The sequence below is a fragment of the Melanerpes formicivorus genome, unplaced genomic scaffold (assembly GCF_026170545.1).
Source record: "Melanerpes formicivorus ecotype bairdi unplaced genomic scaffold, bMelFor1.0.p_v2 SCAF_1, whole genome shotgun sequence".
NCBI classification, from domain to species: domain Eukaryota; kingdom Metazoa; phylum Chordata; class Aves; order Piciformes; family Picidae; genus Melanerpes; species Melanerpes formicivorus.
Genome location: NW_027142353.1, coordinates 38932957 through 38949112, shown reverse-complemented (window position 1 = coordinate 38949112; position 16156 = coordinate 38932957). Strand labels below are relative to the sequence as shown.

Genomic DNA, 16156 nt, shown 5'->3' with positions numbered 1-16156 from the left:
AGCGCCGACTACAGTTGTGGCACACGGTTTCAGTCAGCAAACGGAGTATTTTGACGTGAGTCAGCTCGTAAAGACTCCCGCGGGTCGAGGACCTTGGATAAAGGCCGGTGCAGAGCTCCGAACGCTCGAGTAGAATTTGCTTCTTTCCACACCTCAACCTCCTCCGCCTCTCCACGTGTAACAGAAAGTCCAAAGCAGCCGACAAAATGTCACCCGTGGGTCTGTACCCGAGGACGGGGAAGCGGGGCGGCGGCGCGGCCGTTGGCTGTGCGCGGAAGCGCTGCTCCTCATTTCCCGCCCGTGGGCCCCTCCGGCCCCGCTTGTCCCCTCCCGGCCCGGTCGGCCCTACCCGCGGCCCCCCACCCACGGCCCCGCCACGGCTCTCAGGACGGCAACTACCGCATCCCCTGCGCCCTGGCCCGGCCCGGCAGGCTGGGGCGAGGCCCGAGAGAGGAGGGCTCGGCTCGTCGCCTGCCCACGTCCCCTCCCCGGCCGAGAAGGAGGAGGAGGAGGAGAAAGCGAGAGAGGTCCCGGCAGAGCGGTTTGGAGAGTTTTCGAGAGAGCCCTCCTCTACCCCGGAGGGGAAGAGGAAAAGAGAGCCGTGGCGGGCGGCGGAGGATGATAACTTAGGGCTGTGCCTGCCTCTGAGAGCTGCCCACGCTGCACGGGCTAGGGGGACTGGGAGGGTGGCAGCGATGTCCCAGGGCACGGCAGGAGGAGAGAGAGCGCTCCAGGTGCTGCCGGAGGGGAAGGAGAGGCAGAGGAAAAGGAGACGGAGGAAGAAGGAGAGTAAGACGCGGCTGGTGCACTCCAACTTACTGTTACCTGAGGCCGAGGCAGAGAAGTCCAAGAGGACGGTTCTGGCCAGCAACCGTCTTAAGACCACCAAGTACACGGTGCTCTCCTTCCTGCCCAAGAACCTCTTTGAGCAGTTCCACCGCTTGGCCAATGTCTATTTTGTGTTCATCGCACTCCTCAACTTTGTGCCAGCCGTCAATGCATTCCAGCCGGAGCTGGCCTTGGCCCCTGTGCTCTTCATCTTGGCGGTCACTGCCATCAAAGACTTGTGGGAGGATTACAGCCGTTACCTCTCTGACAAGGAAATCAATCACATGGAGTGTCTGGTGTACAGCAGGTGAGGTGGGGCAAGTGGGTGATGGGGATGAGGAGCACTGAAGTGGCAGCCAGCAGTGGAGCCTCACCAGGCACAAGGATTTGTGCGAGCAGAGGTGTGGAAGCAGGGTAGTGAAAAAGTACCTTGTGGAGGGCTTTTGTTTCTATTCCATGGATGAAGAAACTTCCTTTTGTCCCTGGAGCTGGTGTCTTCCATCTCTTTACTTAGAACTACCTGTGTGCTGACAGTTCTGTACCTCAAGTGATCAGTGGGGTCTCACAGTAAATCACTGATTTATGAGTAAGCAACGTTTTTATAAGTCTGCGCATATGCTCTGGGCTTCTTAGTGTTTTATGCTTTAAAGGAAGGATAGTGCATGGCAAAGGGAATGTAAATGTGACAGTTTGATTTGCGAGACTTTACGCAAACGCTTCCCAGTGTGAGTGGTCAATTGTGTATGGTTTCAGGCATTTCTTTGGTTATGGCAATATGAGACTTCACCTAAGTACTCAGCTGTTAAATCATCACTGAGTGAAGGAAGGATAGAGGATGGAGTCTTCTGCATTTAAGTTAGGTTAGTGAGGTTTTGTAAAGTGCAAATTAGTGAGTGAACCTAAGCTGTTGTTTGTATTTCTGAAGAATGAGGCAGTCTTCCAGTGAACATTAAGTGAATGATTTTAATTTATTGTCTCAAGTGTCTTAATTTCCTGTGACTTTGCTTTTTCTTAATGCTCATGGGTCAGTTATCTCCTTCAGAGTCTTACAGGTTTCTTTTAAATTATCTGGGCTGTAAATTGATAGTATGGTCTTCATATTTGCAGATGAAACTGAACTGACTTATGGACCAACATTTATGTGATCAGAATTCAGCTTTATGGAATTTTTATTTTGCTTTTCTCTGAGTATCAGATAGTCCTCTCATAATAAAGGCTAAGTTTTTCTTTTGAATAAGAGAATAACACATTTTCCTGAGAGAGCAAGTTTTAGTTCCGTTTCTTATCCTTCTAAGTCTAAGAGAAACGAAACGTGCCAAAAAGCTTAGACTCTGATTCTACAGGCTGTCTGGGAGGGGTCCTCTGGGCTGACGTAAGCACTGAGGCAGACAGCAACTATCCTATTGCAAGAAAGGCATGTAAAAAAAAAAAAGACCAACCAAAAACCAACTTTCAGCATCGGCAGACTCAGCTTGCTATTTCACAAAACTGTATCCACCCTGGGATTTTCCTCTGCTAGTAGATGTGCATGCATGGAAAGAAAATTAAAATGGCCTTATTTCTGCAAACTAAACCAAAAATAATCTAGCCAAATCACACATGAAAGTGTTGCTCACCTAAGGCTGTGCCTAGCGCCTTCTTTGCCTGTAGCTGTCCCTAATGCTGAACACAAACACTTCTGGGGTTTGAGGGAGATGGGTGGCAGGAGGGCTAGTAAGGGACAATTCTTGAAGTAAAGTAAAATAATGCTAATGAAAATGGTTCTCCTGTCCTTTACCAGACAGAATAATTTTAGAAATAATCTCTTGCATCTTGTTAGAAAGACGTACCTGTTGCAGAAAATGTTCAAAATATACTGGGATATTAATTCTGGAATGCTTCTCCCCCCTGCAATTTTCCACAGTCCTTTCCACTGCCAAAAAAAAATAGACATGACTATGAGAAACATTGTACTGTTGCTGTTAATATCACTTGTGCTCTTTTGGGAGTGCCAGCTAAGTGCATTGCTCTCTGTAATGCTTGTGCTTTTCCAGAGTAAAATAATTGTTCCTTTTACTGCAGAGTTTAGATTACTGTTGAGTGACACTTGCAGAGATTAATTTGGGAGTAGTTTTCCTTTGCATTTGCATCAAAGGTGCATGCCAGCCTAATCTCTGTGGGGCAGAAAATGTGGAAGCTTAGGAGCTCCTGTCACCTATTCAGGCACGGCTTTCTGGCAGGTAGCTGGGCTGAACAGTGCGTCTTTTACAGCCCACTGCAAAAGCCTAGTCTCTCATAGGAGCTCACCAGTTGCATCTTCACAATTAAAAAATAGAAACAAACCAGAAGATTAAAATAATTTGCCTATATGTTTTTAATCAGACCACTTTTTCTTCTGTTTTAGTCTCTCTGAACTTCACTCATCACCTTTTTGAACATCCTCCAGCCCCACTGAGCAAGTTTGGACTAGAAACTTGCTATTTTTTGAGATAAAACCTAAGATTCTTAACTAACTGGTGTTACAGGGAACCAAGATTGAGAGATTTGTATCAAGGTCATGAAAGCTGCTGGGTATGAGTTCAGATGAGCTGTTTTCTCAGAAGGGTGTCATTGCCAGGAGAAACACAAGTGATTGGATGTAATTTTTACTTTGTTTCCTTACCCTCTTTGTTTCTGGAAAATGTTGCAGTATACCTGTCACATAAGGAAGTAAAAAATGACAGTTTTTCTCCCCACATCCTTTTTATCAGTTTTACCACCTTTTGACCAAGCCAGACTCTGTCTCTCCCCCCAGCTCTGCTACTTCCTGTGGTGCCATGGAACTAGACTTTGATGTAAATGCCGTCCTTGATAGAGATGCTTCTGTAGGTACAACGGGTTGATTAATATAGTTGAAGTAACGTGTTCCTTTAGGTCTACCAAAGACCCCTGACTCTTCTCCTGCTGGTTAGTACTTAATAGCTCTGAAAGGTCTTCTGCAAGACAGGATGAATCTAAATGCCAGTGTGATCCTCTGTGCAATGTTCTTCTCCCTTTTCTGCCATCCTCCCACACAGCTGTGAGAGCTGCCTCAAACGTGACCTATGGCGTTCAAACACAGGCACAAGCAAATGACAGTGAATTGCAACAGTTAGCAACTTGAGACAGGGACTTTTGCTTCACAGTAGCAAAGAAAAGCCCTCTGTCTCATCTTATGTACGGTTTAGTGTCCAGGTAAAGGGTCAAGTTGTGTCACAGAATCACAGAATTGTCAGGGTTGGAAGGGACGTCAAAGATCATCCAGTTCCAACCCCCCCACCATGGACAGGGACACTTCACATTAGACCAGGTTGCTCAGAGCCCCATCCAGCCTGGCCTTAAAAACTTCTAGGGATGGGCCTTCCACCATCACCCTGGGCAACCTCTGTCCTTTGTGTTCTGTCATATATCCTTCATGTGCTGCTTTCCTGGCTGCTGACATACCCATTCCCTGTTAGATACAAGCAGCAATTAATGATGCAAGATCTACAGGACAGTGAGAAAGCAAGGGTAGGCAGAACCTATTCACCATGACAAGATTCAACAGCATCCAAGCAGTGTCCACTGAAAGGTCCTTTGAAAGAGCCTATGCAGGCAGATCATGTCAGAGAACTGGTGTGGGAGAAAATGCTGTTCTGGTGCTCAGACTCGGCCTTCTTCCCGCCTGCCCAGTGGTGTGGACTGAGATGACCCATTCTGAGACAGCCACTGCTGAGTCAATGACTCAGTGGCTCATAGCTGGCAACACTTATGAGATGATAGAACAGCAAAGGATGATGCAATCTAAAGTAAACTTAAGAGAGATGCAGCTTTTTTTCTCAGAAAGAGGACAGCTTTCTTTTTAGAAATTCTGGATATTTTGGAGAGTCCCTGAAAAGTTACTGCATTCTAGAGTCAGATGCTGGAGAGAGAAAAGACCTGATTCTTTGGATAAATTGAAAGAAGCTATTGAGTTTGAATTGGCAACATATGTTGAGTAATGAAACATGAGGAAAAATTGCAGACTTGTGTTACTCTGTGATAAAGTTTGCAGATCTGCCTTTAGGAACAGTCAGGGTCTTGAGAGGCAAACACAAAAGGTTTCTTAGCCTGGAGGCATTTCAGGACACCTCTCCTGTTTTTCAATACAGAGGAAATTAGGCACTTACTTTAAGAGGACAGTTTCACAGATCACCTAGAATTTAGATTCCATGCAGGTGCTTAAACTAGAAATGCTGGATCACAGCCCAAACATATTGTTACTGTAAATGGAGGGAAATCAGAAAGGCCTTAGAGCCCAGCCTGCAGAAAATGGTTTTGTGTGTACAACCTTTGGAAACCTGTGTTAATCTTAGTCTTCTCTCTTTGTTCCTCTTCCTCATTTCTGTTACCAGGGATAGAAGCTGAAGACTGGAGATTACAAATTTGAAATCTTAATGGTGAAATCTTGTTTGGCTCATTACTTTTATGAATTACTGTCTTAGACTTGGAGGTTGAGAAGGAGATTTTTTTCTTTGTGGTTGCTTTCTGCCAGTGCTCACCAGCTCTGACTGGAGTTGTGGATCACACATGTAAATGTTTGCTCCAGGTAATTCCAGGATGCACATATTGCTGCTGCTGTTCTTTAATAGAACTAAATTTGTCTTTGGAGCAGAAGTATTAAAGCTCTTCTAAGCAGAGGCTTTGTTTTTGGTGTACAGATACAAAGCATGGTATACATTTATGTGGTATGTAAATAGAAGATGAATAGTGATAACTACAATCACAACAAATAATGGCACTCATCCAGTAGGGAATTAACTGCATCTTGTTACTGACTCAGTGCTGTGTTGGTGCAATAATCTCTGCTAGTGTTTTTCTAGAAACCTTATGTTTGAAACCAAAGGGCTTTGCAAGTCTACCCTCTAACTCTTGCTGTGTCCATTGAAGATTATTGCTAAACTTACCAGAGAGGTTTAATTGCTTCTTCTGTCAACCTGTGACTTAGAAAAATCTGTGAAAAATCAGAATTTATTATTGGATATTGGTCTTCCTGGAGGTGTGCAAAATGTTTAATGGGACACTCAGGCAGTTGTCAAAGCAGCCTGTTTTACATTAAATGTTCATTTCTTTCTGCAAAACTCAAAAGGAGGAGAGAAGAGAGCTTGATTTAGGCAATGTGTTTCATACAATTTCCAAAATATGTTCAATTCTTCCTCTTCTGTGTCAACCTGCCAGTGAAAGCAGTTCCAGTCTTGGAGAAAAAATACACAGCAGCATTACTAAATCCTCACAAGGGCACAGCAGATTCCATTCATGGCTTCTAAAATAGCCACATGATGACTTGCCCTGCAACCACTTCACTTCTTAGGTGACTTATTTTGCTGGCAACCCAAGTCTCTGGGGAGTCTAATTGTAATTACCTCCCACTTCTACCCAAATAGACCAGAATAGCTTCTTGTCCCAAAATGTGCTGGCAGGATAAGACATTTCTCACTAGCAGAAATTAGCTTGTCTCATCCTTTCCAGAGCACAAATGTCACTAGATGTGATTCAGAGGGAAACTACCTGGGATTACTCAGTTTCCTTCATTGAGTGTCCTTGGTGCACAGAAAGCAGAAAGTAGTGGTCTGAATCTGCTGGTGAAGTCAGGGCTCGCTCCTTGAGTTTCAGAGAGGTGCGACTCTGTTCCTCTTATTGTGTCTTTGTCTTTCACTTCAGATTGTGCTAGGCTGGCAGTTAGTAAACTCAAGGTGATGAAGTAGAGGCTCTTCTGTTAGACCAATAGGGAGCAATTTCATTTTGCAGTAGTTTATCCTAGTAGCAAGGGATATCTGTGCTAATCTCCTGAGACGTAGATTGCATCTGCACTGCACAGGAGAAGCCATCTGTCTGTTCAACTATATATATGCAGTTTATTTGCTCTTCAGTGTAGGAAAAATGTTCTAAGTGCCTGAGCTTCACTACTGAAAAAGAAAAATGCTTGCCTCTTATTACTAAGCTCTTTCATTTGTATAGGATATCATGAGAGCAGTTGCAGGCTGTTTCTCATGCTTCTGGCTAATTGCCAAAGAAGATGCTGTTAATCACTACTGAAAGACCTAACGATCCCCTCCATTTTTGCAGATATGTGCTGCACTCTGGGAAAACACCGAAGCTTGTGCTAAGCACTCCAGAGCTGAGAAGTATAGGTGGCCACCTTGTGTGAAAATATACTTGCTTTCATGTATCAGTATTATCTTGAGACCCTGATTACTGCTAGAGGTGGCCAAAAGTGTAACAGATACACTTGATTCTGTCAGAGCACATTTCCAAAGAAACTATAGAAGAGGAAGGAATTAACATGTATTGTTCAACTCTACCTGATACCATGATTCCAGATTCTACCTTCTGTCATCTAGTCTTACAGAAGTGAAAACCAGAATTGAAAACCCTGACAACTATGCTATAGAGCAATGCTTTATGGAACTGCTTATTAGCTAGCATGACATATTTAGCCAGGCACTCCTCTTGCTAGCAGACCAGTCCTCTAGAAATACTTGTTAAGAGTAGTGATCTGAAGCTGTGCTGGGGACGCCTTAATTTATTGTTGGAGGACTCCAGGGTATAAAGAAGACTTGAAAGGCTTCTTGTATTTTTTTTTCCTGTCCTACTTCTGACTAATATGAGCTGATGAAGAAGATGAAAGTAGGAGAAAGCAGGAGCATCCCTGCCACTGTGCAAAACATATTCAGACACCTCTGTGATGGGTTGAAGTTTCCCCCAAACATTAATTTTGTCAGACCAACACAGTTAGAAGCAAATGAAGCTGTGTTTACAAGCAAAAAGTACACTCTAAAATGGAATGCAATGAATATGCACAAAATATACAGTATACAATATTATACAGATATTTAAAAGTAGCAAACAACACAAACCCCACTCTGGTCAAGAGACCAGGGGAAGCTCCCTGCTTCTCCCTCCCTCTCTCCCCTAACCCCCTGTACAAAAGGAATGAGAGAGAGGAGCAGAGAAGCTAGACTTAGCGAAAGCCAGCTGATAAGCAGGTTATCTCTCCCAAGTGAAGCAGAACAGCCAGAGATCAGAAGAGAAGGGAAAAGGAAATAATTGTTATGGTACAGCTCCTCTTAGTCCAGATTTTTACCCAATGAATTTGTTTAGAATAATCTTTTGTTTTCCTTTAAACACCCAATAGTGATTTATTTATATTTTTCAACTTTTCTGCTCAGAATCTGTAACTAAATTTTAAAGGCATAGCCTAAACCCACCACAACCTCATCCAGGTTTACACAGCATTATGGATGGATAGGTTACCTACCTTTTCACATCAGCAGATGTCTGAATGCTAGATGATTTGGATGAGGGTATTAAGTCCATCATCAGTAAGTTTGCAGATGACAACAAGCTGGGGGTAGGTGTTGATCTGTTGGGAGGGTAGGAGAGCTCTGCCGAGGGACCTTGACAGGCTGGACAGACGGGCAAGAGTCCAACGGCATGAGATTTAACACTTCTAAGTGCTGGGTTCTACACATTGGCCACAACAACCCCATGCAGTGCTACAGGCTGAAGTCAGAGTGGCTGGAGAGAGGCCAGGCAGAAAGGGACCTGGGGGTACTGGTTGATAGTAGGCTGAACATGAGGCAGCAGTGTGCCCAGGTGGCCAAGAAGGCCAATGGCATCCTGGCCTGTATCAGGAATAGTGTGGCCAGCAGGAGCAGGGAAGTCCTTGTGCCCCTGTACTCAGCACTGGTTAGGCCACACCTTGAGTCCTGTGTCCAGCTCTGGGCCCTTCAGTCCAGAGAAGGGCAACAAAGCTGGTGAGGGGTTTGGAACACAAGCCCTATGAGGAGAGGCTGAGGGAGCTGGGGTGCTTGGTGCCATGGTTTAGTTGATTAGATGGTGTTGGGTGATATGTTAGTCTTGGTAATCTCAAAGGTCTTTTCCAACCTGGTCTGGTCTGGTCTGGTCTGGTCTATTCTATTCTATTCTATTCTATTCTATTCTATTCTATTCTATTCTATTCTTCTTCCCTTGCTACATAATCCAGTATGCTCCCCATTTGCAGGGTAGTTGCTCTGCCCAAAAGCAGTCTAAGATGTGCCTCTCCCTGTGTCACACTTGGCGTTTTGGGTATATGAAACTTTCTGTGTTTATACACAGTCAGGGCAATGCAGCTGGCAAGTCAAACACACAGCTTCAGGGTTATGTCCCGGTTGCAGGATTTATGCTGTGCAGGCTTGGTTTTAGCAACCACATGTTTTGAAAGCAATTAAGTTCATGAAATACAGAACAATTTGTTTCACTTCACGTAGTTGGGGGGGTGAACCAGTTTCCATGGCTTACCTTCACCCTCAGTGTTTTCACTTGGGAGTTGGCACTAATGCAACTATGTTAGTAGCCAGTCATGTTTGTACCCAGAAGGGATCCACATCAGAAACACAAACCCTGCTGCTACCCTGCAGCAATACACTCTGCCTTGCCTTGTTTCCCCAGGAAGCAAGGCAGAGGGAGTCTCTGTGCACAGTGCCAAGGACAGTGGGTTTCAGTGAATGGTAGTAATCATGAAGTGAGGAGTCAACTCTGTGCTAAAGGCCAGGACACTTATTGATAAATTTGTCTAGGTATTGACAGCAACTTCTTCTGATGTATGCCAAGTACAAAAGCTGGCTCGGAGTCAAAAATAGAGAAACACAAATATGTGAAAGATGCTAACTTACTGTAGTGGTGAGGAGGGAGAGTAGGTGCAAAGGGCATGATGGTGACATCTTGTCCCAGGAGCTTGAGTGGCCCAAATATTGAGCTCAACTGATAAAGCAAGTCTCAGATTTATTTTGAAGGAGGTGACTTCCACGTTTCTGAATGAGTTGGTTTAATCTTTGCTGTGTGTCCAGGAAGTGTGAATGAGGGAAGTTCAACCTAAGAGCTTACATTGTCTGCAAAATGTAAGCTAAGAGGAGCAACTTTCACTCTTTTACTCCTTCTAGGATACAGCTACACAACTTGTCTATAGAAAGCTGCTAGCCATCCAGCTTAAAGGGGTGTTCTGTCCTGCGGACTGCTAGAGATATCTAACAAAAGCTGGCAAAGTGCCACCTAGTGCTTTGCACCAATAGGAGTAATGTTTTATTCTGTTTAGGACTATTGCAGGTGATTACCTCTGCCATGATTAGTCTACATCTCTAAGCCCATGTTGGACAAAGGACAGTCTGGGTGCAAGGCATATGTTTTAGGGGTAGGCAATACGTGTCATCTCCTCTACTGCTTTATTACAATTTTATTCTTGTCTGATCATAGTTTCTGTAGAGTTACAAATAGGCCAGTCTCTCCAGTGTAGTGGCCAACTTTTGCATCATACCCAGTCATTTCATAAACCCAGACTTTGCTGGAGATTTCTTATAACAGGCATGGAGGTCATTTGTTTTGTTTTTATGTTCTGGTTGCCTGGATATACTGACCTACTTCACGGAAGAGTTTAAATGTTTGACTGAGTTCTACACTCCAATTCTTATGTGTCTGTGCTACTATTATATTAACACTGAGGGTGTGAACAACATTGCAAAACATTTAGTATTTCAGTAGTTTAAAAAGAAGTTTTAGTTTTGACCTTTTGAAGAGAAGGAGAAAGTCCATTATGAAGTGACAGCATTTATTGTAACCATAGCACTTTTAACTTTGTATGTTACCTTATGCTTGCTGGGCTTTTTCTAGGTTGCACAGCCACAGACAGCTCGTGGCTTGGACCACTACACTCTGTGCTGGGTTAGGAACTGGCTGGAGGGCCAAGCCCAGAGAGTGGTGGTGAATGTTGCCACATCCAGCTGGTGGCCAGTCACCAGTGGAGTCCCCCAGGGATCAGTGCTGGGCCCCATCCTCTTTAACGTCTTCATTGATGATCTGGATGAGGGGATTGAGTCAGTCATCAGCAAGTTTGCAGATGACACCAAGTTAGGAGCAGATGTTAGTCAGTTAAAGGACAGAAAGGCTCTGCAGAGGGACCTTGACCAACTGGACAGATGGGCAGAGTCCAATGGGATGGCATTTAACAAGTCCAGGTGCCGAGTGCTGCACTTTGGCTACAGCAATCCCATGCAGAGCTATAGGCTGGGGTCAGAGTGGCTGGAGAGCTCCCAAACAGAGAGGCACCTGGGGATACTGATAGACAGCTGCCTGAATATGAGCCTGCAGTGTGCCCAGGCAGCCAGGAGGGCCAATGGCATCCTGGCCTGCATCAAGAACAGTGTGGCCAGCAGGAGCAGGGAAGTCCTTGTGCCCCTGTACTCTGCATTGGTTAGGCCGCACCTTGAGTCCTGTGTCCAGTTCTGGGCCCCTCAGTTTAAGAAGGACATCGAGACACTTGAACGTGTCCAGAGAAGGGCAACAAGGCTGGGGAGAGGCCTTAAACACAAGCCCTATGAGGAGAGGCTGAGGGAGCTGGGATTGTTTAGCCTGGAGAAGAGGAGGCTCAGGGGTGACCTCATTGCCCTCTACAACTACCTGAAAGGTGGTTGTAGCCGGGAAGGGGTTGGTCTCTTCTCCCAGGCAACCAGCACCAGAACAAGGGGACACAGTCTCAAGCTGCACCAGGGGAAGTTTAGACTCGAGGTGAGGAGAAAGTTCTTCACCGAGCGAGTTGTTCATCATTGGAATGGGCTGCCCCATTCCAATTGTGGAGTCACCATCCCTGGAGGTGTTCAAGAGGAGATTGGACGTGGCACTTGGTGCTATGGCCTAGTCATGGGTCTGTGTTGATAGTTTGGACTCGATGATCCTTGAGGTCTCTTCCAACCTTAGTTATACTGTGATACTGTGATACTTGCCCCTTCCCTGTTCATCTTCTGCCTTCCGGTAACAACCTCACAGAATCATAGAATGTTAGGGGCTGGAAGGGACCTCGAAAGATCATCTCTAGTCCAACCCGCTTCCAGAGCAGGATCACCTATACCAGATGACACAGGAACTCATCCAAGTGGGTTTTGAGTACCTCAAGAGAGGAAGACTCCACACCCACCCTGGGCAGCCTGTTCGAGTGTTCTGTCACCCTCACAGTGAAAATTTTTTTCCTCCTGTTTCCATGTTTGGTTGTTGATGTGGTTTTTATTTTGTGGTTTTGTGTATGTGTGTGTTTGGTTGTTCTTTCAGTTGATAAGCCATACGGAAATGATCAGTTATTAAGCCAGTTTCAAAACTCTTAAAGAATCAGTCTGATCATTACCAATCTCACTGAAAGTAACAAGAAAACAGAAATCTTAGGTTGAAAACATTTACTCCTTTTTCAAACAGAAGTATTGAGGAAAAATTTAGTATAATAAAGACAGAAATAGTGTCTTTGAATCACAGGCCAGCCATGGACTGCAGGCGATTAGCAGTTCTGAGTCAAGCAGGGCAGCTGACTCTAGTTTGCTGCAGGTGTATCCCATACCATGAGCATTACACAGTAATAAGGAGGAGCTTTGCTGAGGAGAGTGATGTCTTCTCTTGGTGCTTCCTGCTTTGGCTCCTCTTCATGCCTTTCCTGCTCTTGAAGACTGATTTTCTGGATATTGTGATTGCTACATTTTTGCTGGTCTAACTATATCTCTTGTGTTGCTGCTACTATTCATTTGACTGTTTCATTAAATCTGTTTTCAGCGTGTGAGTCTCCTTTCCCCAGCTCCACTTCTCTGAGAATAGTCATTGGTTGATGGAGTAACTGCTGTAGTTTAGCTCCAAATAGGAACTAAATGTAGCCAGGAGCACATAGAGTCTCTATATTTTTTCAAAGCCTTTGTCAGCATTTTACTGTAATTTTTCTCTAAAATTCCCCATGGTTATTCTAAATTTAATCCTCATTGGAATGTGGGGAACAGAAGAGGAGAGCTTCTGAGTTTATTTTCAATGGCAATTGGTTTGGCTTAGAGGATTTTTATAATGCTAGTTTGGTCCTTGCATATTAATTCATACTCTTCCTCTGCTGCTCCTAAAATTGGAAACTTTCCATTTTACATCTGCCTTTCTTGTCCTCAGTTGTTTAACCTTTATCACCAGAAATAGCTGGTTTTTGCAGTGAATCGAGCGTGTTATCATAATGACATTCCCTTCAGCTGTCCTATCCAACAGCTTCTAAAAAGGTTTGGTTTTGGTTTGGTATGAAAATTTATTTATGGAGAATATGCCTGAGCTGATGGTGCTGCACTGTACCAAAAAGTTTTAAGCAAGGAAATGTGTGTTCTTTAAACTTTCTTCCAGTGTTAGAAATGCAGCCACAGTCAAGTGCTTAATACCAGTGGTGCCTTGCCTCAGCTAGTTGAACAGTGTTCATCCTAGATGAAGACCTGATTGCTGATCATTTGGGAGCACAATTCTCACTTTGTCCATTTCTGAACATCTATCCAGATGTCAACAGCTTTGTGTGATGTCTCCTTATCCATGTCTAACTCTTCTGTTCTGATTTTGTAACTCATTAATTCCAGTTGGATTCCACAGCAGTTTGCTTCACAGGGATCATACAAAATGTGGAAATTGTATTTCCTGCAAGGAAAAGGTTCCCCTGTCAGTGCTCCCTGTGACCTTTATTACTGTGCTATGCACATATTTAGTGAGAGCTCTCAATATGTACTGCATACCACTTTGGAAACTATGTACAATGTATTTAGAAAACTTAGTCTGTTTACTTTTTTTCTCCATTATAACTCAAATAAGAGACAAAGCCCAGAAAAAAGATACTTTGTGACTTCCTATGCATTTGGTTATGTGAATGCCAGTCCTTAAAATTCAGCTGTAAAAAATGCATTTATGTGGCATGTTCAGCATTAAATAGGGCTGTCCTAACTGGTATATCTAAACACTCTCAGAATAGTATGCAGAGGTGCTTGCTGCTCTAGAAGCAATATGAGCCATTCTTGCTATGCTGGACAAGTTCACATGGCAATCAGTTTTCATGAATGAGGCATGGCCTGTGGGACCCTGCACCTTGCTCTAATTTATTGTCCTTAGACTGAAACAAAGCTGGTTAGAGTGTTCAGTAAACATGGATGCAAACTGCATGACTATGCTTAATTTGTGTGTGGGGTACTTCAATGTAGCTATGACCAAATGCGTGGTAAAACATGATTCTCATTACTGACAGTACAGCAATGTTTCGTGAGGAATTTTGGATGAGGAAGTAAACTGTAAGAAATAAATCTTTGTCAAAACACTATTTATTTATTTTTTTTGGACATTTATGTAATAGAAGTGATTTACTACATCAGCACAGATCAAATTGGTACAAGAATCATGATTCAGGGTTGGAAAGCAAATTAAACAAGTGGAATATAGGCTTAAGATAGTCAAGCGAGGCAGACGTAAACAAGTGCTACTGCAATTATGTTAGGAGGATAACAATTTCTGCTATCTGAATCCATTTTTACTGAGAATTTAAGTGAAAAGGCTGCTTTTGAATTCCTAGGAAGGGATGACTACATTTTTAGAAGCTTTCTGAAGCTCAAAAAATAACCTGCCAGTGCTGGAGCGCTGTAGTCAGTTCATGTTTCAGTGTAACGTTTACCCAGCAGGAGAACTCCCTTTGAGCCATGAATTTTCCCCTGGCTTTCTAAAATAAGACTCTTTTTGCAAGTCAGGCCTTCTTTTGGTCAATCTGACACCCCCTGTATGATGTACAGGAGCACCTCCCATGGCCTTAAACTTCACTGCCTTTCATATTTGACATCTGTCTGCATCAACCCCTGCTGTTGTAAGGGAAATGTCCAGCAAGGAGGTCTGCGTTGGCACTCTGGCAGACTGGCGTGTTGGTATGGGCGGAGCCCAGCACATCATTACTTCAGATTAGCGTCTGTGAGCTGCTTAGCAAGGCTTCTTAGCTACTCTGTGTGAGGCGTGTAATGGTTCGTTATGGTCATACTGCTTTGAGAGGAAAGCCAGGTGTACAGTAGTTGGGTCAAATGTTTCCAAGTTGAGTTTCAAGATCATTTTGCTCCTTAGAGGACTCTCTGAGCCTAGTTTACAGACACTTTCTAATCAAGAAAAAATATTGAGGTTAAAATTATTACAGCTGTAGATAACACTATCAAATGTTCAGTCCTTGAACTGGGAAAGTATTAAAAAGATTATTAGGAACTTATATAAGTCTTAAAATATTTACGAGTGGAGTTGTAGCTGTTTATAAGGAATTAGAGGTCATTTTGTAAACATCAGTTGGTTTGCTTTACAACAGAGTGCTTACAAGGAGAAAATGGCCAGGGTGATAGTTTTGCTGTCTTGTCAAGAGGTGTGACTTCACACTTAACAAGTTAGCAGTTTGTATGCTGGCACAGCTGTCTGTTTTGCATAGTTGTACTGAGTGGTGGACAGCAAACAGCCACCAGATAGGTAGCTATTACAAAAGCAGAGGTAAGTCTTTTTCCACAGGTCTCCAAGAGTCCAGAAAATGATGACCAAAGTAATCACAGTGTTTTCATGGTACTGAAAGCTGACAACACACAACAGCCAAGAAAGTGCAAATCCAGCCTTTTCACATAACTTGAGATTATTCTTTGGCCATCTGAAATGTTCAGTCCTGATTTTACAATTCTGGGAGTGGTGCTTTACTTCTGAAGTTGTGCTTTGAACTCTGCTGGCACAGAGAGGGCTGATGGTTGACAAAGACATCAGGCTGCAAGGGTGGTTGGTGCAAGCAGTCCTTGATTCAGCCTGCTAGGTGAGAGAAAAGCAGTCCTGAAATTAGTAGCACTGCCTTTGTCTCCTATTTCAAATTATTAAAATAACACTTCAGTGGTTTTCTAAAAGGCATTTTCCTAAATGCTCTGTAATGCCCGTAACAGTTTTAGATTCTGGAAAGTAAATATTTTTCTTCACCAAAGTGTCTAGGTGTTTTTTTCCCATTTGGCAAGAACTGGTATTTGGGGGGGTTGTGTTTTGTTGTGGTTATTCTTCTACAGCATTTAGGACGAAGTAGAAATTAGCTTTGCTACCAACACATTGCAGTTATACAGACACAAAATACTTACACTTGCCAAAACAAGTGATTTTTTGCATCAGCATTCTTGAGTTTTTCTGCTTGCGTGTTTTCAGAAAAATAATGTTTTTTTACCAGCCGTTGTGAACAAAATGTTGTGTCTGGCTTATTAGTATTATGAAGGTCAGCTATGAGAGAGATGGAGAAAAACAGGCAAAAAATGATTATTAGAAGGCTGCTTAAGACCAATGTTAAAATACAAGCTAAAATGTAAGGCAGAATACAAATATAATTCTGACCTCTGACATTAGAAAAAGGAACTGTTAGTACTTGCAGCTGGACCTTGAAATGAACCTTAGGAGTAGACCAGTGCTCTGTGATGGTTTTGATTTACATCCAGCCCTTATTTTGTATTTTTGGTGGACAGACTAATTTTGTTTC

The 16156-nt window shown here is 43.6% G+C and overlaps 1 protein-coding gene across 1 annotated transcript in view; it reads left to right on the top strand.

Annotated features, from left to right (window-relative positions):
• The first annotated feature begins 383 nt into the window (after window positions 1–383).
• Window positions 384–16156, top strand: part of ATP10A (ATPase phospholipid transporting 10A (putative)) — a 147840-nt gene continuing 132067 nt past the window's right edge. The window contains exon 1 of the mRNA XM_068140520.1: window positions 384–1135. Coding sequence (XP_067996621.1) covers window positions 696–1135 — 440 coding nt within the window. The 5' untranslated portion in view covers window positions 384–695. The remainder of the gene's footprint in view (window positions 1136–16156) is intronic.